This window comes from Habropoda laboriosa, unplaced genomic scaffold, assembly GCF_001263275.1.
Source record: "Habropoda laboriosa isolate 0110345459 unplaced genomic scaffold, ASM126327v1 scaffold30, whole genome shotgun sequence".
NCBI classification, from domain to species: Eukaryota; Metazoa; Arthropoda; class Insecta; order Hymenoptera; family Apidae; genus Habropoda; species Habropoda laboriosa.
Genome location: NW_017100178.1, coordinates 1,021,606 through 1,049,539, shown reverse-complemented (window position 1 = coordinate 1,049,539; position 27,934 = coordinate 1,021,606). Strand labels below are relative to the sequence as shown.

At 38.2% G+C, this 27,934-nt stretch overlaps 1 protein-coding gene across 2 annotated transcripts in view; it reads left to right on the top strand.

Moving 5' to 3' along the window:
• LOC108578955 (protein scalloped) overlaps positions 1-27,934 on the top strand; it is a 443,348-nt gene that overhangs the window by 326,121 nt on the left and 89,293 nt on the right. For both annotated transcript variants that reach the window (XM_017942377.1, XM_017942378.1), the window contains exons 2-3: positions 9,119-9,243; positions 13,234-13,372. In XM_017942377.1, the coding sequence (XP_017797866.1) occupies positions 9,119-9,243; positions 13,234-13,372 (264 nt within the window). The remainder of the gene's footprint in view (positions 1-9,118; positions 9,244-13,233; positions 13,373-27,934) is intronic.

Sequence of the window (27,934 nt, the reverse complement as noted above, 5' to 3'; positions counted from 1 at the left end):
CTCTCTCTCTCTCTCTCTCTCTCTCTCTCTCTCTCTCTTCTCCTCCCCCGCCCCTTTTTCTGATACATTTGATTGTGATATTGGAACAGTTTAAAGGAAAAATTTGATACAACCTAGACGTTCTACGGTAATAAATTTAATTCGGTATGTTCGATGAGAATTGCGGTAGAGAGTGAAGAATGGGAGTAAAACAGTCCAAGTGATTGACTCGCATTTTTTAAGAGATCTCGTGATTTTCTATAAAATAATTTGCATCAACGTTGTTTTTGCACGATGGCTAACAGTAATTTCATCTCACGATCTTCACGAGCGTGTCCTCCTAATCATTCTTTTAAGAAGATGGCACACAGTTCGCTAATTAGCATTAGCAAAAAAACGTGTCTATAAAGAAATTGAGTCTTTTGCATATTATGTAATTAAAATTCAGTTAAACTTTTAGTCCATCATTTTGTTTTAGTTCTTGCAAACATGTTGCGCATTATATTTAATACAGGTAGAGTAATGCAATGAAATACTGAGGATACTTGAGTAAGTTAATTATTGTGTTTTAAATATGGGTCATTCGAGTGACGAGTCAACTCGTCTTTAGTTTCTAGTAAAAATCGCAAAAATGTTCAACTTTTCCCCATGTGACTTTTGCATATCATTGACTACGTAAGAGATATTGTCCGTACCAATCACGCGAGTCATCGTGTATGGTAGGTGTAACTGCCGTATAACGTGAAAATCTATGTACCGCGTTAAACGAAACGTTGTACCTTGGTATGTACCTAATGTAATATGTGCAAAATTAAAACTTAATTTCGAAACATTAAGGCAAAATAACTTTTATTTGAACAATTGGAATATTAAGAGTGCATTGATACTATTACAATAATATCAATACCCATTCAAGGGTATCTTGTGAAAGGTTTAAGTTTTAATTAAACGCTAATATTTGAAGCCATAATAATACAAGAACCTCAAACATAATTTCAAAACTATTGATACACGGGGCGTCTCGGAATTTTCATCCCGTGTTACAACAAAATCGTGTTCGCATAATTGCCTGTACAATATTTATACTACGACATAAAATTGGCTCGACTGATCGTAAGCATGAAAATCGGTTAAAGAAGTTGGTTTACGCGTGAAAATCTCGCGACTTCATCTGTACCCTGCGGCAGTGTCCCGTTGCCATCCATCGGATGTTCTCCCGAGAGATTCTCGAAAGCGCGAATAAACGCCGCGGGAAGAATTCGTCGAGTTTTCGCAACGTATGTCGGCAAAACCACGAGAACGAGTCAATGTCGCCAAAGGATCGTACGTGAATCGACCACGTGCTCATCTGTGTGTGTGTGTACGCTCGCGTATTTGTGTGTTTGTACGTGTTATAGCGTGCGGTGCGGGCAACGTAGGGACAAGAGAGGCGATATATAATGTTCCGCGATATTAAACGGGACGCATTCCACCGAAGCCACCCTCTGGTCCCTGCTATGAATGCTTCTACGACCCCCGTCTCCTGTCTCACCCTACCACATACACACACAGGCGCACACACACCCTCCCCTACTGGCAAGCAACCACCCACGGGAGCTGGCAGACCTGGCCTACTCGACCAGGGCTACCCCCGAATGGTTATACGCTAAATTTACAGCTTAGCCAGAGCCACCACTACCCACGAACACGCCATTTACTACACCCTCGGGGACCGGGAACCGGATACGCGGCTCTATGACGCGTTTGCTCAAGGATAAAGCTGCTTCGAACGATTTACGGATGTCACCGATACGCGCGGGACACCGGTCTAGTGAACGGTCGATTTTTAAGAGGATCGCTTAAAGAGAACGTTCTGATACTCTTGCCTGTGCTGATTGTGCCTGTGATGTACGACGTGTGAGGGTTCCACATGTGACGTAGGTTCGTTCGAATATTGCTTCTTCGCCGTTACGCCGCACAGTGGTCCCGAACCATAAAAGGAGATTCTTCTAGTCGTAGAAGAGTCCCAGGGAAAAACAATCGTAGTTGAAAAAAGTCAAATTTGCAGTATTTGAAAATCAATCTTTGTGAACTCTCTCCGTTATACACAAGATCTAAAATTTAATATTCTTCTTTTTTATAGTAGGTTTTTTAATATTTTTAAGAACATTTATACACAATTCCAAAATCCGAAAATTTGTTTTTATAGTCTGGACTTCGATCTAACATAATTTTATTAAAAAATAATTGTCTAGAAAATCTAAACCCTCCTGAGAAAAATAAAAATAGGAATCATATCCATGTAGTTATCAATCGTATTTCAATCGTCAAGACACGTCAAAATCAGTGGAAATCAGCAACTTTCATTAACAATATCTCTAACTATCTATCGATTACGTAACCTTTATCTCTCTAACTCTTTTACTTGTATGACATTATCTGTTCAAAATCACTTGTAGTGAAGTACCCCTGTATAAAGGTAGTTTTTTGTTGAAGTAAAGAAATAGTACCAACAGCAGATTCTTCGGCTGAAAAAAGTCGTAACTAGCCTCCATTCATGATGAATAAGGAATTTTCGATCACGTTTTTACGGTTTGGGACCACTGTGCGCCGTGTCGCTGTAAAGATTTATTGTTTTCTTTGAAATAATTAGGAGTCGAGAAGTGATCGTGGAAAGATTGGTAGATTGCTTTTAAGTTGGAATGGAAAACTTTTAGGTAATGTTTAATCAGAGATAGCTGATAATTCTGGTAAAAAAATTCGAATCTTGTACCTAATGTTTTCTTAGAATTTACATCGGTCGGTACAAATTTGATAGTTGTGACTTGATTGAAACTTTTGTGGTAAATCTGGAAGTAGAGCAGTTGGTTGAATTAATTGAAATTAATTATTTAAATAAATAAATTATATATTCTGTAAATTTGTTTCACTTGAATTTTTAACAAATTAAGCGTCGTCATTTTCAACTTGGATTCAGCTTTTAAAGGGAATGCTTAAAAATTTGGTCTGAAAAATGGAATTATATTCAATATTTCCAGTTGCTTCATGTTCAATATTTCAGTTAGCTTCTCTAACACTTAATTACCAAAATATTAAAGAGCAAATCAAAACTGATATCTAGACTGTTCCCTTTTCTTTTTGCCTAAGACATCCATAACGGACTGTGATTGAACAAACTGTAATAAATGTAATACTTCAGGATTGAAGGCGCAAGGTGTAATACAAACAATATCAGTGCATTTAAAATCATTTTATTCGTTCTATTCGCAACTGTTACTCCATCCCAGAAAACCTATTATACCGTTCAAAAAAGTATTACCGACATTAATCACCAAATAAAGTTGTCTACTATGCTAACTGTCCGCGATTTTCAAACGTTCATTTCCATACGATCAACTGAACAGAAGGTATTAAGGCCTGTTTCCGGAATGGACCACCCCTTACGGTACACACGGGAAACGCTTAAACCATCAAACAATCAATACGCAAGAACACCATATACGTATATACTACCGTCTCAAAATCTTCACTCTGCACACAACCCACACGATACACCGAGAATTTCCAGTCAGGTCGTCGAGACGGTCAGACGGTTGCAGAATCGTCGCAGTCGAAGTCAAAAGGAGACGAGAAATTTAGTTATGCATGGGAGAGGGGGGCGGTGGAGTGAGGTTACCGGGGTGGTGGGGTGTAAGGACGTGTCCCGGGATCTCCCGTGACCGGGAGTAGCCACGACATTCCAAAATGCTTTCTCCCTCCACCTGGTCGAGTTCCTGCGCCGTATCACGGCTGACCCGGCCATTCCCTATCCTTCATCCACGCATTTCCATCCCTCTGACGACGGCCGAGCCCCGTCGAGCGGCGGCGGGCACGCCGAATGCAACCATGCATCATCCGCCATGATCTATGCTTTCTGCCGTGCTGGCATTACGCTCGGCGTGCACGCGCGAGCGCGAATCTAGTCTAGGTTTATGTGCTCGCCGCGTATACATGGTTACATCGCGACCAGAGGTGGGCAGAGGGGGATACGTACTGGCGCATTTATATAAGGACGTACACCAGCTTCGTCAGAGTCCGGAGATATATGAATCCGATGGTGGTACACGCGTGTGCGTGCCTCTGGCTGTCTCTGTTTGGCTCTGCTCGCGTCTCTATTAAAGCTCCGCTCATTTTCAGCGGCCCTGTATATTGTGCCCTGCCGCTACCCCCTTGCCACCCTTCTAAGGCCACGGATATTCAGTGAGCGCGCCGAATATCCGTTGCACTGTTGGAGCTGTTCGAGCCGTTTACCTCCTGGTTTCTTTTCTTTGTTATTGTCGTTGGTGTAGGATTCTTAACATTTTCGAGTGGATTGATTTGTACTTCTCTCGAGCAGATATCAACTGATTGCGATCAGATGACAAAATTGTATGTTTTATGTTTCCAATGGTGTTACGGCTTTAATAATAATGAAATATACATAGATAAGCAATTTAGAAAAAAATTCAAGTTTTACCGTGGCCTGGCAACTCAACGGTTATGAATCGTTAAAACGTCGAATTACATAAGAAGCGATAACTAATAAATAGCAACTGATTGAGAAACTTGTATCGGTATAATATCATGACGCAGGAATAAAAGAAAACTGTAGAAAAAATATTGAAAGTATGCCTAGGCCTATTCAAGCAGTTATAGATGCGAAGATTGATACGACGAAATATTTATATGCATATTTAAAAAAAATTTTAAATACAGTATTGACGCGTTACCTGGCCCGGGACCACATCTGGCCAGCAATCAAGGGAGGTTCTAGGAAACCTCGAGTACGTCTTCTCCACTGAGTGCGAGTGGGATACTGATATCTGATGCGTAATATGGAGGTCCTTGTTTATTTTAGATACGTAACGCCAAAGAGTCACTCCACGAAGTCAGTTCCAAGAACTGGTGGATATAGCGACGGACAGTTAACAAAGCGAAATCCCGGCCAGCTAACGCGATAGTACTGTAATTTGTTCAACTTTTAAAATCTTTGTTATACATTATTAAAAACATTATATTTGTTGTAATAAAGGAGGTTTCGTTTAAGTGTATTTTTGCCAGGCTTCAAATAAGTGTCTTAAGGACCCTTTTTCCGAAAACCTCCCCAATTATTTTTGCACATAAAAGAATTTCTTATGATTGTGATGATCGGAATTGTAAGTTTTTGGCGGAATGGATTGTTTCGTTTTCGTAAGCAGTAGGAAGGTGATGGAATGAAATAAACGTTTGGAGGGTTATTTCTGCAGTTTCTTAGTGGTAACAGTTTGGTTAATAGTTTCTTCAATGACTACTTATTCATCAAAAGTTAACTTTTGTGAGTAAATGTGTTATTCAACAGTGATATATAATAAGAAAAAAATTCTAAAAAGAAATGGTACCTTATTAAAGATATTTTCGATAATTTGTCTATTTACTTTGGGTTTTGTGTTATCTTCGACACTTTCGAATGTATAGGTAATATCCATTTTTCGTGTCTTGTTACGATCCGGTCTAAGAACGCTGAATGTTTTCTTTGGACATCTTATGCGGTACATTTTCCAAATTTACACACGTTTCCAAGATATTTTATGATAAATACCAATGAATAGTGGAATGATTCAAATTCTGTTTCTCGGCCAATCCTTTAATTGTAACAATTGGATTTTGTTCAACCGTTGCTCTCGGTATGTCTGCGAATTCTACAGGTCTTCAAGAACAAAATTCACCATCAGGGCTGTAATTTCTATTTCGAACCTTTTCAAATCATCGATACACTTAGTTGGCACTAACAAAGACACGTTTTCCATTTTCTTTGTGTATATTGCAGACCGTTACAGCTGCACTGTATACAGCTGTACTATATCTAACATTTCATGTAAATCTTAATACAGGATCTACTCTGCCGAAATTGTGAGATAATACTGAAAAAACTGCCAAGTTTACTTGGGCAAATATATATATCAAGCACTCGAATATTTTATTGCAACCCTGTCGAAAAATTCGCATCATTTGTGGAATGATCTGGTACGTAAAAATATGCGTAGACATACTTCTAAAAAACAAATTTCTAATTTTTGAAATTGAATTAAATTATGCTATAGGAATATTTCAACTCGCTAACGTTGTAACTAGTTTCGCAACAAGTCTGATCACACACTGATACTTTCTACTGTTAGATCATAAGCTGAATGAAACTATATGACTAGCTACAGTACGAAGAGAAAATTAGGTATTCTGAAAAGTGACTTACTGAAGAATCTAAAGAATTATTAATTTCAGAAATTGCTGCAGGAAAGTAATAGTAGAAGCTTAAATGTCTCTATAATAATTAAATATATCACAAACGATGTTAGAGTTTAGCTTGCCGAGGTTTATGACATGGAGCAGGCAGGCAGTTATCTTTCAGACCTTTGTTGAATGCGCGTACCATCCGTGCACCAGCATTAGGATGGTACGTGACAAAATTAGTTTTTCCCTTTTTCACCTTTTTAATCATGTTTCGCTAGTTCATAGAATTTAGGACTCGGTAACACAGGCCATGTCATAAACCCCGAGGACCCAAGCGGTGACCTGACGAAAGACGACGTCACCAAGTCCGGGGTTTTTTTTTTCCTAACGGTGAACAGTTAGTCACCCCCATCTCTTCCACTTTCTCTCGGGAAGAACCCAGTTCTCCTTCCAGAAAAGACCACGCCAAGGGCGCAATGGAAGGGAGAACACGAGGAAAGGGAAACGGGAGTGCTGGGACCGGACAGGGTTTTTGGAGGAGTAACAGAAGAGAGATTATAGAGACAAGACAGTCAGAAGCGTCACTCATTACTACGGTCCCAAAGCCGTTATCAACCTTTGGGTGGTCCTTCAAGAAAACTATAAACGGCACGTAGTGCAATGTTCAGGGCTCGAGTACACCCTGACAAACGACACACTGTATTAAGACCTAAACATCGACTCACGACGAATGTACAATTACAAAGAAAAATCATTTATGAATCGAAAAAGTATCAACGTTATTTAAATCAAATTAGATTTAATAACAACGTATACTTACAAACCAGCTTTACCTTTATTTTGTTTTTTTTTCTATTTTATTCCACGTTATATTCGTTTATTGTCTTGTCCTAGCCACGCGCTAGTTCGTTCTATCCAAAGCATTAAAGTCGTTATTCTTACAATTAATTAAGCGAAAATACGCAAAACATATCTAACAAACAACCCCTGTTCGGTATACCCAATTCTGCACTTTTGCATCCGATACTGCGCAAATCTTTCACCTAAAACCATCTTCCTCCCAAAGTTATGCTTATCCTTATTGATCCCAAACAAACTATCTAACCTATAAACAATCATTTCTTGTTGACCTTTTCAATACTACGAACGTGTATGAGTTTCGAAAAGTTGTTCACCGTACGCTATGAACCCATTTGTGCATCCGCGTTCAACCATTCATTGAGCACTATGAAACCATATTTGCGCCCGAGGTTATCTTCGCCCTTGTGTCTAGAAATAAAAACAAAAGCAATAACAACAAACTGTTTTTAACTCCACGCTTGACAAATGTTTGCTTTATCAGAATTTTTCCCTCGCGAATCCTCCTCTCTCTTGCGTATTTGTTAACTACAGATATTGCTTTGACGTCAATTGGTGACAGCATCGGTATTTACATATTCCTTGTTATTTACGGACAGTTGTCTTTGCTTAGCTTTACCGAAAAATTCACAATATGAATGTAAAAAGTGCAACATTGGGGTATGTATTTAACCCTACTTCAAGATTTACCAAACTCAGAAAAATGATTAATTTTGTAAACATAAAAAATGCTATTTTTAATATCTATAATAAATGACATAAACGACGAATAAGTAATTTTTTCGAACTCTTTGTACGTTCATTTCAAATAATTTCGGGTAAAATGGATATATTTGACATAAAACAGGAAATATTATTCAACCCAGCGCGTGCTTTATCGTGATAACTAAGTAGTGTATCATGAACGCGCATCATCGGACATCTTAGCGCTGAAAGCGTTAAAGAACCGACCGTACCACGTATAAAAACATCCCCGCTGAAAGCCCGCCTAATAACCCTCGACAAATCCCTTTAAACGAAACCCAAGGAAAACAAACATCAGCCAATATCCCTCCCGTAGATCAACCAGATTTGTCCACGATTCGCGGAGAGTATCTTGTCACGTCCGCGTTTAAAGAAACGCAAAAGCCAGGCGGCGGCGGCGGCGGGCGAGATTAGAGGCTCGCTTGGAACGCGACAGGATGCAGTTTCCCCCAGCGTGTTGCGGGGGTTCGTTGCCGCGAGAAGGGGATCCGGTATTGCGGTCGGAAGCGAGGGGCAAGGGGCTCTTCCGGGGGCTTAACATACACACTCCACCCCCGGTAGGCGGAGTGTACCGCCTACGAGCTGCCCCCACCGCCGACCGCGGCACTGATACGCGATATCAGCGAGCACTTGTTGCTCCGGCGTATAGAGATTCTGCCGGAGAGCACGAACCGCGCCAACGGGCGCTCCGTGCCGCGATTTTTCACGTGCTGATTTTTCCACCTCCTCCGTCTACCACCCGAAACCCTCCCTCCTCATACTCTCGCTGTCGTCGTCTCGTTCGCTCCAGCGGGTCGGTTGAAATTTTCGCGCGCGCCCCTATCGCCGGTGCGATGGCTGTGCATCTCTGCCGCTCCCTTTCTCTGTCTGACGGTGGCGGGTAACGATATTCCAAGCTCGAAAACGAGCGAGCCGCACGGATTCCGTCACGCGGCCCGGCCTCGAGTCCGAGAAATGTCGGAGGTGCAACGCTGTAAATCTTCTTCGTTTGTTGCGATGCTTGGCGAACTTCCGCCGCCGCAGGGCGCTCCGATATGATACGCGCGCGGCCACGCGACGGGACGGCCGGTTCAGAGTAACTGACTCGACAGTTTTGCTTTCTATTTCTGTCTTATTGTATTCCTTCTTCTGTTCGTCTTGTAGCTTGTTTTCGGTTTTATTATCGTCTTGTTTCTTCATTTGCCGTTCTTTCTTTTTCCCCTTTTTCTTCTTCAATTACTTTTGCTTTTGAAAGGGGGAGGCGGAATTTTTACGGATGTGTTGAAGTTATACAAAACGATTTATGAGCTCGAACGAGGTAGTAATGTATTTTGGATGTGGTTGATTGTTACAGGCAGTGCGGTGGCTGCAGCCGACACCATTTCCGCGCCGTGGACTCCCACGAGTTCCGGGCCGCCGCCCGATGCGAACGGCTCCGGCTCGGATACCAAGAACCTCGACGTTGGCGAAATTAGCGATGTAAGTTCAATCTGGTTTTATTAATATTCTATTTAGTCAAATCGTATGCTAGTAAGTGTAACTGTGACTAACTACCATTGAGCGTTTTCTGAGTGCGAAGGATCACTACGGGTCATGTAACATAGTAAACTTGACTGTCCGCTAAAAAGCAACTGTAGCTGTTTGAAATAATTCCTACTGTCACGTCCAACACATTTATACGGTTTAAAAGAAATTAAGAAGGGTGGAAACTTTGCCTCTTTTTTTATTTATTCGCTAAATTAGTCGTTTACAATGTTCGTTTCTTCACTTTTGCAATGTTTATATCATTTAAATTATTATTGAGATTACCACTCAGCGTTCGAATAATGTACGCGATTATGTACTTATCACTATGTTAGTCGGTCTGCATTTAGCGCGTGCTCGATGTTTTCATTCGTATACACTCCTGTTCATAAGTATTAGGACACTTATTGAATGTGAACTAAATCTAACCAGTGATTACAAAATTATTAAGAACGAAGAAAAAATTATTTAGTTTAGAATCTGGTGGTATATTTTTACTGATATATCGTCACTTTGATACTACCGCTAGATAATTCATACTCCATTCGTAACTCTGAAATTTTCTGATGTTTCTGAAATTTTACTTCTTTTCGTTACACTTCCTTCCTTAATTTTCGTATGTTAGAAGTGGACAACTCTAGCAGCACTTGGAAATATTAAAAGTGGACATACTTAAAATCATTTCCATGTTCAACGCTAAAACTCGATAATGAACTCGGTTGTTCTAGTAAAGAGTTTAAGATACCTAGTTGTAGTATTAAGGCGGCGATGTGATACTAACATTGTTTGTATAATACTTTCTATACAAACATAACAAGTGTCCTAATTTAATTAACCTAGTCCACGCAGCACTCGGTGAATATTTATTCAAATTGTTGGTCAATAGTTCAGATGAACAATTTTGTCCTTCTGATATTTGTTTCTGTTCTGTATTTTCTACATTGTCTGTCCATTTTTTATATATACTTTTCACGTTACTGCGGAATAATTGCGCTCGTTTGGTTAGTACAGGACATTCTCCTCTGGCAAAGAAATCTATCAGTGACTTGGGTAGCTTCGTAAAAAGTATTATTCAGCAAATCTTTACCAAAGTTAGGGTCTATTAACTTGATACTACAATGTGGTTTAATTCATCGTTTAAGAGTTGCATCTTGGACGGTTTCCTTTCTTGAATTAAATTGTGTCTAAATACAATATAAATCTAATTATCGAAATTAAAATTATACTTGCTTGCACTGCATTAAAATTATTAATTTGTTTCTGTATTCGTTAATAATAATGAACAAAATCTTAATTACTAATTACGTCATTTTCGTAAATCCTTTTTCAGTCAATGTACGTACTATGTAACAATAATATTGTTTTTTAGCTTGCATAACTGAATTTTGCATAGTAACTGCAGTAAACTAAAACTAAAGTTTCACTCGTTCCTCTCCTTGTTACATTACGTTGTAAAATTGTGAAACTTGTAAAAATATATCGAGCTACTGTATGTAAACAATGTATTAGGTATAGAAAAGTGTTCTGTGCTTTTTTCGGTAAAAAAATTGACGTTCGTTTCAAAAACGCAGACATTAGTTCAATCATTGAGGTATTCTTCATTGTTTTCAATGGCTTTCCTTCACATTTCGAGCAGCGTACTAATTCCATTACGGTAAAAACTTGGTAGTTCTGATGCGATAAAATGAGGTGTCCAGTGCAAGAGAGAGTTATGCCACAAAATATTAAGAAATGAGTTTTTAATCTAATACAAGTAAAATGTACAAAAACATATGTTTTGTCAAGTAATATAGTCTTAAATAAAATATTTTGTAATAAGAACAGTTTTTCTAAAGCTTCTTTTTCAATCCAATTTTCAGATTTAAGCGTACAGAAAATAAAATAAAAAGTAAAACATTTTCCCAGGTATAGTATTCTGATATTAATAACTTTAAATAAAGAAATAGCCTTAATTACCCAATTTCTACCGAAACACTACTTTTCAGAAAAGTCTCAATATCTCACAACGCTACTATCCTGGCATAGCTCCTTCTATACACTGGACCCCTCAAAATCATCGGTAGATTTTCGGATATCATCAACTGTATTGCTAATGTTGCAGTGATCTCAACAAGTGATAAGCAAATCTGGTAAATACGCTGGAAGGAATTCCCAGTTCAAGCTGAAGATGACTTTAGTTGCCTGAGCAACATGCAACCGAGTGTTGTTGTGCAACGGCGTGATTTTGCAGCTTTCTTGACCAGTAAATGGTCTCCTTTTCTCCAATTCGTCGTTTAAACTTATCAGTTAACATTGAAATTTCGTTTTTCGAGTTGCCTCAGAAGCTCTTTTCGAACCTGCGTTGGATTTGCATCCCGTTCTTCTTGTAGGTCCTGATTATCTAACTTCCCACAGTTCACCAGAGCGTGGCTGGTCTCAAAATTTCCCTTGCAAAGTAACTGATATCACACTTTTACAAACAGCGTGAATTACAGCATTCTCACCAAAAGCGGGGCGAATCATTTCAGCAGCTTCAGCGACATTTTTATTAAGCTGAAATGCGAAGAGGATGCAACGCCGAGTATGCACTTTATCGGTGGCCATCGTATTCACAACTGCTTTCTCAATTATACCGCAAGAAAAATGACAAAGTACACGCTGTTGAAAGAACCGAATGAAAGAGCGGGAAGATTTTTAAATTTCACACCGTGTTACAGACTGCAAAACTAACAGCACAGAACTTTTTTCTACACCTAATAATTGTATTAAAACTTAATTGATATTTAAATGAAATAAAATCAGTATTTGCATTTTTAGTCTGAGAATCTGGAACCGGTACAGAAGTTTACAAAACATTATAAACATTAAACGTGTATGTTATACAAATTCTCAATTCCTCTTTAAATAAATAATTACTTGTTATAATTTGCAAGTTCCACAAATTCGTCTTTTCGTCGCAACAATTTCCTTTCTCTGTAGAAACAGATTGATTTTTTACAATAAAAGTTCATTTATAAACTATTTCTTCGTGACTTTGGTACTAGTGAGGCTACAGAATCGCGAAACGTCGAAATTTCTTCGCCACCCAACGAGTTCTTAGTTCTGGATTGCCTACCAGCCAATATTATAAACGTGACTGGACTTCTCATAAAAAACTTTCCCTTCCTCGTTTGATCGTTCCACCTTCTATCTTTCTGTGCTTGATCTAAACGGCCGAAATAATCGTCCATTTCTCGTCCGTTCGTGCAGCATGGACCTCCCTGTTTCGTTGAAATTCCAAGTTCATCCTTAGCTTCAACCCTTTTCACGAGCACACGTTTAAAAACAAAGAGGAACGAGAAAATCTCTGGAATTGACAAAAGAAGGTCCAAGGATTGATTTTAATAAAGTTTGATATTTAATTTGATAATTAACACGGTTAATTACGAAACAAAACAGCATCGCTACAACATTCAAGAGTTCTCTAACGGAGATAAGCTGGGGTCTCGTATTAAGAGAGGTTTCATATTAAACAACTTTACCCTATACATAATAATAACAATTACAAAAGATAAAATGAGTGTAAATACTTTTTCTACTAACTTAAACTACATTTTGTAGAGGATAAAGAAGTGTCCGGATCCTTTTGAGCGGTAGTGTACATATGTGACCTTAAATGTAACATGTAAGAAAAATTGTTTAAATTGGTTCCCATCAACCAACTGTCTTTTGAAGTACATTTTAAGTAAAACACTTAAAACAATAGGGAGTTATTGGTAAAGAAAGTTGGAGAAAGATTAGGAATTCAAAGGGTTAAAATGTAAACGACTAGTGAGCGCAGTATGTCCTTAAAACGGTCAACTCTATGTCAAAATCACCTTCTGGCTTCCTGTTGCTTAATCAAAACGATTCAGTGCATTGGCAAGAGTTTTCCTATCAGCCTCAAAGTCCATGAGAAATCTCATCCGGGCCGTTCGTATTTTTCAGGACGAGAAGGACCTGTCGGCGGCGGACGCGGAGGGTGTATGGTCGCCGGATATCGAGCAGAGCTTCCAGGAAGCTCTCACTATATATCCGCCATGCGGCCGACGCAAAATCATCCTGTCCGACGAAGGGAAGATGTACGGTGAGTCGAGCAATTTCCTGGTAAATCTCTCTTCGACATTTTCGCTAGAGTGAAAAAAAATAGCGGAAAGAAAGACTGGTAGGAGGAGGAGGTGAAAGAAGTAGTAGAAAGCATATATAGGGTGCTCCGGAAATCGTGGTACAACCGAAAAGAAGGTGATTTCTCGTGTAAAAGTAAGTTGAAAATGTAGAATAAAATTTTCGAGAAAATCGAATTTGAATATTCGTTAAGTACACGTGCACTTGATTACCCACAATCTGCTTGGTTCACCCAATCTGACTACAGTAAATTCTCCACAAGTGTCAGTCCGCAAGGAACCTAAACCTGACACTTGTAGAGTCAGGGACTACGTTTTCGAGCCTCGCGCCCGCCTTTGTAGTTTGCCGAACGTAGACAAGGACAGCGAATAAAAGATAAGGATGAAACGTGAGTTGAGTCGAGGTAACCAAGCGATTTAAATACCAACTTTTTTAATTTTTCTTAACATATTGATGAGATTTTTCTGATGAAAATGACATCAAACACGACATAATTTGAACAACATTTACTGTCACGCCAGACAGTGAACAGAAAACGCCAGATTAGAAAAATCTTACCAACATGTTAAAAAAAATTTCAGATGAAAAAAAGTAAAATTAAAGAAATTATATTTTTCTATTATGAATTGTCGAGCCGTGAAATCTCGTAAAAGAAACCGAGTGGTGTAGCGTTACACGCTTGACTGACAGCGAGCGAGATAACATAGGCGCAGCAATGACGCAGACCTAGGCGTAGGACCATCTATACTGACACTTGTAGAATCCAAACTGACTGACACTTGTAGAGAATTTACTGTATTCACCGTTGTTTGTATAGTTAAAAATAATGCAATGAATTTCAATAATATGTTTATTTTATTAATTGAAAAATTGCTAAAAATGTCGTCCTTGAAAGAATCACGAACCGATGATAATGTGTTCAAATTCTTCATTTTCTCGAACACCCGTATGATACTGTATTTTAATTGAAGAGGATTTTAACCATCTTTAGAATAGTAGAGTCACGTTAAAGAAAGCAATTTATTCTAAAGTTAAAGAATACTCAAACTCGATGTTTTCAAAATCGGAGCTCTATAAGAATAACTATTATTCTATATTTTCTATTTACTTTCACGTGAGGAACCACCTTATTTCCGGTTGCATCATGATTTCCGGAACACCCTGTATACGACGAATCGTTCCGTTTCGAAGTCTATAACGTATGTACACAGTCTGACGATGGTCAGATAGCAGATTGATTCCGCCGCTTGTCTCGCTCGACTTGTTGCTAACGTTTGGATTTTAGGTGAACGATTTCACGTAAATGCTCCAACGTTTCGCAACCTTCTTCTTTTTCACCTGAACTCGATTTCATTTTTCGTATTCGTAACAATAATATAATTCGTGAATACATACGTATTCGTAATATAATTTAATACGAATGCACAATGGATAGGTAGCATATTTTGTGTCCTGCGGTCATTTTGAATGTGAAGTTCCGCGTCTCATCTTTTGGTCACTGAATTATTGTAATTAGATTGAAATAGTTTTAGATTCTTAAATATCTGGTGTGCTTGAAATCAATTAATCGGTACACATCTAAATGTCGAAACAGGGAATATATAATGCGCAAATATTTTTTATAGGGTAAGATAGGAGAAAATCTTTAAGCAGTAAAACTTGAGAATACAAGTAAATTTCGAAGTATTTTAGAAAGCAGTTGAATAATTTGGCAGTAAAGGCTTTTAACAATTTGTCTGATACTAATCTTACAAAAGATATCACTTAAGTGCCACACGGTACCTTTTCATGGTACCTGATATTAGGAAGAACATTCTGTGTGTATGATACAGGATGACAGTGACTTTTCTAAATAATCATACTAATTAATCTTAACGTTTTCGTACTTCTCTCATCCTGCGAAAATTTTCGAAGATTTCCAATAATCTTTTCCGCATGCTATCATCGAAATACATTCCAAAATTCTACTGATTGACTAAATCAGTCTAATCTCTAACCTCTAATCTTATATAAGACTTCAAAAATTAGCATTGAAGATTCTTCAACGCAGCTTTTCCTTCGTATCACGATAAAAATATTCCTCAGAAAAAAGACGTCCAGTAAATGAATCGCACCGCAACGGGTTACATTGAAATCACCGACAAGAATTTATCAACACCAGGCTTGATCGATAACAGCTTCAACCGACAACAGTTTCAAACGACAACAGAAACAACCTAACTCAGTCTAACCGTCAATAGAAATTTTTGGTTTATTTCGACTTGGCAATATAACTTCTGCAATAGTACAGTCACTGTCTTCTAAACGTGACGAAGACATTTCTTGTATAATTATCACAGTATCGCTCTAATTGTAAAATGAACTATCGCGCAATTACACTGCCGCTCAAAAGTTTGGAGCACTATTCGTTGTACGGATAAAAGCTTTTTCATGCAAACAGATGCAGTGGTTTTATTAGAAATATTGTACTTATACATTAAAATAGCGTTGCACAAGTACGATGTAAGATTGAAATTTAAATTATAATCCGCCTGAGCTCTTGGGGGACGAACTGTACAGAAATATAAAAAAGTGCCCAACATCTAAAATAGATCTGTAGAAATATTTACAAGGAGCTTGGAGCTATATTAAACCGGGAGCAGTTGAAAAATGAATTGTCAGAATGAAGAAATTACGTGAAGGGTTCATATAGAAAAATAGTGGATTCTTTTGTGAAAAAATACTTTCCTAAATTTGTATTGCTTTTCTATAAAGTAAGTACAAAATAATCCTAATTTTTACTTTTAATCGTTACTAAGTGTAGTTTCATTACTATAGCAGAATAATATTTTCAATAAAATATTCATTTACTTAAGGGAAACTTTGTTTATTTTGAAATCGAAACGTGCTCCAAACTTTCGAGCGGCAGCGTAAATATCACCGAAGTACAGACACAGTGTCTGTAAAAGCTGCCATCCGTCAATGTTGCTGCCTGTTAAAATTGCTATCGATATACCCCAATGCGCTATCTTCGCTCAAAACTTAAAACAGTCTGATTGTCGAGCCGTTCGAAGAGGAAGACAGTCGAAGTGTAGTTTGCTTTCATCCCAGAACTGCTTTCATCTTCGCAAATAATATCGCGACGAGGAAAAACAACCTTGCACGAAGGATCCGCACAGTTCCTTGTGCTTCACGTACACGTGACAGTAGAAACGTCCGGACGGGCGTCGTTATTGCTCGATGCTGAGGTCAGTCTACGTGACCGACCAGATATTGCCTGCTACGACCACCGGTACCACCGTAGTCACCACCATTAACCACCATGAGCCACCACCGAGGCAATAATGCCACGCCTCGAAAGATACCCCTCTTGACCAGCGTCTTTGTCCCAATATAGTTCCACCATTTTCCGACATTTTTTTTTTCATTCCCTGTCAACGAACTTTTACAGTCCATTCATAAAGTATACAGACCTTTATCTAGTTTTTGCTTTTTTTTTAACATTTCCTCAGCTATGATGACATTTAGCGGTGTTTGTTGTTATTTTTTGTTAATATTTCTTCTATTGTCCATTTGGAAGATACTTTGTCACTTTCTGCTTTTTTACCGAGTAAGACATTTGAGCATAAGATCGTCTAAGATGAAAAGGATTATGATAATACCCATTTGGTTAATGATTATGTGCTAATGAATGACTAATTTCAGTAACTAATAAGGGGGAGTGAAATGTTACGTGTTATGAATTTATAAAGCAATGAATCAGAAGCGGTACTGATTACATGGAATAGTTTCTTTGTTTTGCTTTAGGTTAGCTACTTCGTCCACTGACTCATTTTACACGTTGGAAGATTGATATACAGGGTGTCTGTTTTATCTCAATACACCTAAATATTTTTTAAGGAAGTGATGTTAGGGAAAAAATGTTTTAACAAAAGTTGTTTGAAACAAGGGGGAAAATTATGTGTCATAAATATTTTTTTTGTACCGGGTATGGTGGGGGAGATTTCAAAGTCAGTTTAATTTGTTTAAAATAAAATGCTATATTTTTTTATACATAATATGACGAGTCCAACGAGGTGCGAACAAAGTCATTTCCTTTGATAAAACAGACACATAGTTATTGCCCCACCCTGTATATTAAAATAAGCATAGAAAGTTAATAGACAAATAAAAAGCTACTGTGAAAAATGAAAGGAAGTATATTGACAACTAATAAGTATAAATAAACTGTTCTCTAATTTAATTTTACCAAGAAATTAAAAATGATTAAATGACTTACGGGATCTGCTATTTTTCTCTACACCCCTTTACTAATACGTTCTTAGTACTTTAAAGACTTGCTAAAAATTGCAACCTCCGCCTAACCTTATAAAGAACGAGGAAAAATTTTCTGGGACGCGTATTGCTTCTCGCGACGAAATTCGTCGCACAAACAAACCACCCTCCCGCCCTTTTTACAGTCATCCACTTCCAGCCCTTCTTGCCTCTTGGATTTCCCGCGTTTTTCGGTCAGATGTAGGCTTGAATCCCCATTCGTTAAGGCACAATGTCGCTTAATTTTCGAAAGCACTCCACAGCGAAAGCCGGCGGCTGGCAATTCAATCTTGGTCCGCGGCCGCTCTATCAAAACGAAGCTTAATTCGGTCCTCCACCGTGTTAACAACGAAGCTGCAAACGAAAACAACGAGTGCAACAATCGACAAAGCCGTGTATCTTCGTTCTGCGACTTCTACCAACCTCTAGTTCTTTTCTGTCAGTGTTAAAGTGCATATTAATTTTAGAAACTCTCCAGCAAGGGTTGATTTACGGCGCTGCTCTTTGCTGACCGAGAAAAAAAGGGAATTAAAATATCTTTGCTCGGGGATTAAAACAGTTCCAAAACGTGCAAGTCAAAAAGGGAGTGATTCCACATAAAGAAAGAAATTGAAAATCATAAAGCATTATTTTCCCGTGCAATATTTCGTTTTCAAATGCGTTAATATTGGAATTTAACGGAGTGCACATTTGTAGAAATATAAAGGACATATATCGCTTAAGAAAATATCCTTCTAAACTTCCCCCTTACTTAGAAGCATCTTACTTCTCGTATCACGATACTTGCGAGGTATCAGAATGAAGTTATCGTGACTTATCTGCTACGTATATTTAACATTAGTACTAATTTGAAGGAAAAAGTATGTAAAACAGTGGCAATTCTCTTAGGGAATATAAAACTGAACTCTTAAGAACAAAGTTCTTACTGATTGTACGTATTTGGTGAATGTATTTCATATTATGATATTAAATGGTTGTAGGAGTAATTTTGGTGATGTAATTTAACAATAAATTAACCTTTCCATGACCAGTTGGACGCATATAACACACTTGAGTACTCGTGAGGTGGGTGAGGAACGTCGTTACACTGTTTTCACCTCAATTTATTAAAGTGTAAGTGTACGGTCGGCATACAATTGGTCCAGAAAATACAATCGTTTACTTTGTTAATTGTCCCGGTGGCAGCGGTTCGGCGGGTACGTCGCGATGGTCGGTAAGGGAAAAACTGTCCGGAGGTGTAGGCGTACTGGGTTTTTATATTGTGAGGACAGGGAGACAGGAGTAGCGATAGATAAAGATAGAAGTGGAGAAAGTGGTGGAAACGGAAAATTCGTTCGTCCTCGTGCGAATCTGGATGCCACATGTGCGCTTCTTAGGCCACTCGAGGACGAAGGCAAGTCTTAACCCGGAGAGAGACAAAAGAACGGAAACCAAAATCTGAGGGAAAGTTCCCGTGGAAGAATAGAACGAGGTTCGGTAAGGGTTTGTTGACGACGGCGTACCCGCCACACTCGAATAAGAATTGATCCAAATTTAGTATCCATTATAAACGCGATTATCAACATATAAGTAAGAAATTCTTTCAAAAAAATAATTGGGTCAGGAAACGATTGATGTATCGAAATTTCCAAAACACTTGTTGGCGTTGCTATCTCGCTTTTGAGGAGTACGAAAAGTTAATTTGGCGAATACGTTGTATGTATATACCGACAGTACGATGTTATTTTGGACAAGGCAAAAGCAATCGGGTTTTCCGCTTTATTCGGGTTCATTTCAATACAATGTAACGAATTGCGATGTGTCACGGTTAAAGGAAAGGTAAAAGGAAATGAAAAGAGCTTACGTAATACTTGACATTTATCGAAAGAGGTCAAATGGAAAATCGTATAATGAATATTTCATAATTAATGTAGAACAACGGATAATTGGTCGGCAATTTGTTTTGACGAATTGATAAATTTTCATGAACCTGCGATATAAATTTTGATAATTTGCAATTTGTTGCATACGTGCCACCATTAGGACCCTTATGAATACGTTCCCCAGAGCATTTCTTCCTTTCTACACGAACGATCTAGCATTACAATAATTCATGAGCAATACCTTCTCTTATTAATAATTCATCGATATCCAATGAACTAAGCAGCGCTACGTTGTAATCTTTGCAACATATTTTACTTGATTAATTTACATCGGTATTGTTGCGCAATATTGTCTCGTCGTTCCGACCTTGCTCACGAATATTTTCGAGCCTTAATTTTATATATTGTTGCATTTTAGCAACGTTCACTGTATTTTCAAGACAGACAGTATAATAATGCCCTTGTGATACCACTCAGCCTGTGCAATTATAATCCACGAACACTGTTCAGTCTTGGAAGCCAAGTTTAAGAAAAATATCGAAAAAACCTCAAAGTCATGAGGTGAATTTCCGATAATCCGTTTGAACACTGTTAAATACAAACAAAAAAGACGAAATAAACAAATTTTGAGCAAACACAAAGAAGTTTTGAAGCCGCGACTTAAATTTCATCAATACACTTAAGTACTATTCAGTCTAAAATACAAACAAATTTCCAAAAAATAAAATGTAACTATAATAAGTACTGCTAATTAAATTCTCTCGAATTTACTCGAATATCTTTCAATCTAGAAAAAGAACAAATTTTCAGTAAATATAAAAAAATGTAAAAGCCGCAACATAAAATAAAGAAGCTAAGTATCAAAACAAAAAATCCAACAAACCAGAACAAATAACGAACCAGTGTTAGAAACACTATCTTACTATACGACTTATCCTTTTTAGGCTATTTTGACATTTGTTTCTTACAAAGAAACTATAAAACTAGCGTCAGCATTTTGTGTACGTATGTACGTATTCATGTTTGTGTAACATGCACAATTCTTTTTAAAGATAAGGAATGAAGATTGACGGTAGTCAAAGCTCGTGAAATTTTCAGCGCGTATATAATTCACATAGATCTACAAAACGTATGTTTTAAATTTTCATCACAAGCCTAGATAAAAGAGTTGTAAACAGTGACCTTTACAATTTTCTTCGCGATTCCCACAAACTGCAATCTTTTCAAAATTTTTTGTACACGTCATCTAGTAAACCAATCTTTCTAACTTCTCAAAAAAAAAAAAACTCAAGTCGTTTGGCCCAATTTTAAAAAAGTTATTCCGTTTTATATGGTGTCCAAATACTTATGGACGGTAGTGTATATGAATGTGTACTGGCGTTCCTTTCCGTTCAACCAGGTACCGAACAACCAGGAAGCAAATTTTCGAACATACGTTCGAATAATTTTGAGTCGAAAGAAAGAGCAATTTAGGAAAAAGAACCGCGAAGAAAATTTCCGAGAGAAAGAAACAGGAGAGGAGAGAGAGCGAGGGAGAGAAAGAGAGCAACGGTATCAACGTCGGCATCGGGCGTCCGTCCAGCGGATGGAAACAAAGGATAACGAGGCGCGAAAATCGCTTAACGCGATTGGCCATCGATCCTATGGGAAACTTATCTTGCCCGTTGCTCACTCGCCGAGCCAATAAAGGATCCCTCGGCCTTTCCACGGGATTAAATATCTCGGGGCAATTTACCTCCTTCGACCTCTCGCTGCTATCCGTCCGTCCGTCCCCGCTGCCTCTCTTCCAGCTCTTCTTTTCCCGTCAGAACGTCGACGCCCACACCGTGATTTCTCTACGAGAGAGCGATCGTTTCCGCGGCAGGCGAATCCGAAGGAGAAACTGGAGAATCCGTCCGCTTCTCGAAATGTTATTACACCTTCGACTCCCTCCGTTCTCTCTTATTTCCGGTAAAACTGAGAACTGTTTTTTTTTCTTTTTTTTTTTTTTTGTCTAAGTTTGATCAGAGGAAGGTTCTCTGCAATTTTAGAGCGATTTTTGCGGATAAAAGGGACGGGTTTTGTTGGCCCGTAAGTATATAGATGAAGAGGTTGTTGAAAGAATCGGGGTGGTTTGACGTTGGTATTAAAAGTTTGAAAAGAAGAAGAAGAGTTTGCGTATGTACGAAACCTATTATTTGATTAGGGCTGGAAATGTCGAATTTCCTTCGATAATTTTCCGATCATTTTTTTCACGAAGTGACATGCAATTTACCTTAGTAACGATGAATCCTTTATATGAACGTAAACTTGTTGATTCTTTCGCGCAAATGACAGAAAGGAATTAGCAGAAATGCCAAATCATACGCTATATTGCTAAACGAATATCCTCGTACCTGCCAATCTTATTCATGTGATCAATTTTACATGTTAAATTAATAAATCGAAAATCTAGCAGCGTGCAAGTTTCAACATCTTTTCAATTAACAAAAATATTGTACAGTGCTCCGAGTTAGATGGAGAAATTTCGATGATAAACAGCGTCGTTATCTAGTTACTGGAAACTTTATCGCAGATTATGCTCTACGAAACGAAGTACCACCGCGTGCAGTATCTTTCGATCGAAATGGTTCCTCGGAGAATTCGTGTTTGGCTTTGAGCACCAGCTATGAACTTGGCCATGCCGCATCGATGGCGACTTGAAACATTAATCAGACGTAGCTCGAAACATTAATCATTTAATGGAACCAGAACAACATAACTCAGTTTTGGTCTGCAAAATTCCACTCGAGGGGCTTGAAGATAATCTTCCACTCGAGAACATTTTAAAATGTTTAACATCATAAAACGAATAAGTCTTTCAATTTTTAACACAGATCTGTGTAAAAGTTAACAGGATTTAGCTTTCACTTGTAAATATTCATTTCGATGTTACATTTTTTAGTTGTTTTGCAAGAAGATACCCTTAACCTGTTAACTGGCTCCATCCTTAAAGCAAAAATTTAATATCTCTAGTCTGTAAATAAAAATTGGGAAAAATAATAACCAATTATTTCAATTTGGTTCTTGCAAATGTGGATATGATATATTTTATATTTAATACAGGCATAACAATACCTCTATACATAAGCTACTGTGTTCTACGTGTTGGCTAACTAAATGACCAGTTAACTCGTCTTTCCTAGTTTAGAGATTGATGGTATTTTTATCAACTTAATATTCCACCTATTGCAGTTACTCTCTACAAAGTAACTCTCTGCAGTTATTACAAAGCAGACTGACTAGCAAATTAATCATTAGGACTTCTCCTGTTAGTATTCTAGATAGCATTTATGTGATAAATTATCGAACAGAATATCTGTTCCTCATTTTGAACATAATTTTTTTTGTTTTTAAATAGGACAATAAAAAATGGATATCTCGTAAATTTATATGAATTTAAATGAAAAGAAGAGGGAAAAGAACATGTACTTACAAAATTGAATACTTGAAAAGGTAAATAAAATTTGTGCGATAAATTTTGAATAGTATTATGTATGTGTATATTTTATCAAGTACTTAATCGTATATTTTGCGGTATGCTAGCATATCACAACTGCGAGCATCTATAAGCAATAAATTACCATATTCTATATGCATTTTTTCTGATTTCAATGTTTACAAGTAAACTTATAAAATGACCTAGTCTGTCGGTAATTCTTATATCTACAGACTTTTATTTCTATCTCAATAATTTCGACATAAAAACCTACATTTCACGCCAAAATTAACTGATTAGATGAATGGTCTCTTCTTATCACCCAAACAACCACATTTCACTAAAAATATATCATAACTTGTAGACGGAAGTGTACTTCCAATTAATGCTTCCATCTATCAAAAATCTTCTCAAGGGTATAACATAGTATCTTCTCATAGTATAACAAAATCACGAAGAATGCAGAAGGAACGTCTGAAACAACGCGTATTTCTTTATCTTCTGAAATACATCGCATATTTACAATACAGTTCAAACAATTGCGTTTCGCGTGATACAGTTTGAGATAAAAACACTCCTGCCTGAGTCTCCCTTATATTACACTAATAAACGATTTAACGCGTTCACTGTCCTGTGCATCACATATGATGTCGAAAAAAATGCCGGAATCAATGTCGCTTTCCCCCGAAATTCGTAACAATTTCGTATAATTTATCGGTTCACGACTCATATCTTTGTTTTATTCGTAAAAAGTCCGTTCGCGTTTCTTCACAAGAATATAAAGTTTTGTTATTTTAATATCAGACTTACCTAATCACTGAGATGTGTACCATTTTGTTGTACGACCTTTTCCCATCTGTTTGGTAACTTACATATCCCTTTTACATAAAATTGTTGTGTTTTTCCATTAAAAAATTCAGATACATGCATTTTGCCTTAGGCGTTGTTAGTGGCTTGTATCCTGGCTTAGACCAATGTTTACTCCGTTTTATATTATCAAAAACACTCCATTTTTCATCACCAGTGATAAGTTATTTTAAAAAAGGGCAATCTTTGTACCGCTTTAGCAATGAATCGTCAAATCGAAATGCGGTCGAGAAAATTCTTTTCCATTAGCCCGTGCGGGACCAAAAACGTCGCACTTATTCGTCATTCCAAGCTTCTTCAAATGCAAGGAAACTAATTCTTGCGAAATATTTCATGTTTGCAATCTCTCTAGTTGTATACCTTGAATTTTGTTCAATATCTCTTTTGGCCTGCCACTTCGTTTTTTTGTTTTCCACATTGAAATCCCCACTATTGAGTCTTTTACGTTTGTTAATAGCATCCTCGCCATACACATCACAAATCTTTTTTTCTTATTTCTTCCACATTTTTCTTCTTTCGGATATGAAAAAGGATTAGGTGCCGAAAATGAATACTCTGTTCGCTCATTTTTAAACCCTTATGACTCGAATAATACTGAAAGGGAACTGTCTAATACTGAACGCAAATCATCTTTAGACTGTACCTAATGGGATACGTTTATCAATTGCAGTCAAAATAAGCAACAATATCAGATAACATTACCGAGAAGAGCGAGCCGCCGTCTACGCGAACGGATTTTTTACTCAACCTAATAGATAGCAACCTTTAGAAAATATAAACTCGTTATTAGATTACACGGCCGTGAATCACGTCTGACTGGTACCCTAAAACTGAAGAAAAGGAGTGACCGTACATTGTATAAACAGTATGAATGGGCGGATGTTGTAGACTGAGCGTTTTGTCGCTTCTCGGGACGTATGAATGGAGATTACGCTAAATGCTTGGACAGTGGACGTGATGTGAGAAAATCCGTCCCGAAGACGGTGAAGCGAGCATCTCGAAACCAGGCCCAGCGCGCTCGGTGGGGGGGTGACTCGCCTCTTTGGGCTTTCCCTGGGCCTGTTCGCGTAGGGGTGGACAGAGATCGGCAGGACGACGCGTACTCACTCTTCCCGAGACCCTCGAAGCATACTTTTGCGAACGTCGCTCAGATAACGCGGATATAGACTTTGAATAAAATATATTATTGTGGAAACGTAGAAACGTTCAGCTAATTTTACGTCCACCCTACTCCGAGTCAGAGTGCTTTCTGACAGTGTTAATAAAGCCATCCTCCGCATTGAACTAGTTGTCAAGCAACGGATAAACTCATTTCCCACTTTTGATCATCGTCCGATAGTCAAGCGGCCGATGAAGCGATCCCGTGGCATTAATCGATTCCCAAAGAAACGTACGGGCCGTTGTCAGTCAGAGGATATCGGCCAGAGATTCTGCAAAAAGCATCGGATCTTTCGAGAGGCCGGAGAAGCGGACAAAGCGAAAAAGAAGCTCCGAGTCGCGCGCGTCCGGCATCCAATAAACCGGTAGAAATAGAAGGATGCGCGGTCCGTGGAGCATGGAAGAGAGCGCTTAGAGGAGCGTTTAGCTTCTTGCCAACGTTCTACGATGGGAAAAGAAAAAGCGAGCCCGTGTAGCTGCGGTCGAGGAACGTTTTCGAGCTTCTTCCGACCGCGTGGGTCAACGTTCCGCGACCACTGACTCGTCCTAACTACGTTTCTTGCAAATTTTCTTCCTGCCATCCCTCGTCGCTCCGATGCCGTCCGAAAAGACGCGGCGCGTTTCACGATCGACCAAGCTCGCCCGCTGAATTTCATTCGCTGGATCGAACGTAATGAGACGGCTTAATGCTGGATAACGACGCAAAAATCGTGCTACCAGTGGAATCGGTCTGGTTTCTTTTTCTTGGAAAGGAAGTCGGAATTATGGAGTAGGTCTTTGTATTTTTTTTAATTTTTAGTTTTCTTTTCTCCTGTAGCAAACGATCTTGGAAAGGCGCATTCGGAGAAGATGTTTGTGTAGAAGGTGTCGCTAAATCGATTGAACATGAATGAATAAAACGCGAATGTATGTCGTTGCAAGATTTGTTGAAAACTTGTTACATATCGTTATTACGGTTGATCGGTAGAGAATCGCTAGGAGGTTGAAAATCGCAAATAATACAACAGTTCAACTGCAAGCAGCCATTAGAAGATTGGAAAGCGTGGATGAACCTGTAGCTGAACCGTAAGAAGCCACTGGGAGTATTAGTAACTTTACACACAGTTCGATATGTTTCGAGTGGCAAAAACGTATCGTTGTGGGTTTACTCTAAGCTGAAAATTTAATTATTGCTAGCTTCTAAATTGCAAACTCCTATACAGGATGGGCTAAAAGTCACGAAAGGATTTATAATTGTTATAACTAATTGTTATAACTTTCTTTTTAATTTTTATTGCAAATATTTACAGTTTATATTCTGAAATTTATATATGGATAAGTTTACGACAGAACAACCGACCAAAATAGTGGAGTTTCTTTTTCTTAAGCCACGATCATTTCCAAGATTAATTTGTGTACAAACATGAATAAGAAGATCATTTTGTGAAAAACTCAAACAAACGAAATCACATTTACATTCGAGCAGGCTTATTAAATTATGGAAATACTTCTCTTTGAAAATGAGAACACGTATGAAAAAAACTCATCCTATGACTTTCTCTTATCTTGGCGCAGCCAATTAATTTTAAGGGTAAAAAAATGCACAGAGAATGAGAACTATTTAATAAACTTCGGTTGATGCTCCTTTAATTTTAGGAATAATAATTACCTCTCTGTCCTTAAGCATTGGTATCGGGAACTTATTAATGTATTCAGAGTATGTCTGTACTAGTTTTTATTTAATATCTCAATGAAAATAATACTTTGCATTATACAAAAACAATGAAACGTACCTAAGTTACGTATTTCATTAAAACAGAGTATCGAATAAATTACTAACAATAAATAATGAACCGATATAAACAAAATTATTTCTTCGAGCTTTGCATTGTTATTTATTTCTAATGTATTACAATTACTATCCATTACATTACCCAACAATTATCATCCTTATTTATTTCATTATTATCGCAATTTTGCTGTTTACACAAAAATACAAAAATAGAGGTGCAATTCCATCGTCGAACAATATTAAAACGACACATTTCTAAAAATATACAAAATAGAGTTAAAACGTGCAGCGTAAATCAAAGAAATCCCGCGTATCTAACGCGTTCGCGATAAAGTAATTCGAGCAAATGATTCTCTGATTACCTCGAGCACCGTGCTAATTAAAACTTCAGCGGATCAAAACGAATTCCATTAACGCGCGTTTCCAACGAGCAGGATAAAATCATGGACCGACGTCCGCCCGGATTTACATGTTCACGCTGGTTATACGTATGTAGGTGCCACGCGTGTTCGATGCAAACGGCAGGAAATGATTTTACGGCAAGTTCGGTCGAAACTTTCACGCGGGCAGCGAGAGGAAGTGAGCGAGCGCGAAAGATCAGGTAGCGCGCCGTTTAAACACGACCGACCGTGCACCGCCTCAAGACGTATTTAAACAGATAAATCGCGAACCCACCTGATCTTTACCGGTAGCCGGTGAAACCTCTTATACAATGTGCTCCGTTCTCCGTTGAAATCGGTGAAAACGAGAAGCTGTGATATATTCATGTACGATTCTGTTTGATATTTTCGCAGAGAACTGCAATTTTATTCTGTGATTGTATACAGGGTGTTTCGTACAAACAGAGACAAACTATACAGGTTCGTAGAACTTAGTGAACGAAACAAAAATGTTTTACAAGCGGATGTGAAAAACTTTGAACTCTTGATCGAGTTGGTTTTACGCGCATTCGAGCCCCTTAGGTCGACGATAAAAGAACCCTTAACACGTTCGTCGCCCAGCGTGAATCGGTCGAATTTCTCGCGGGGCCCAAATCCGATAGCGAAAACAGAGCGATTAGCTGGAATTTGCGTTCTATGTTACCAGAAGGAGACAAATTCTCGAACGCTATATATA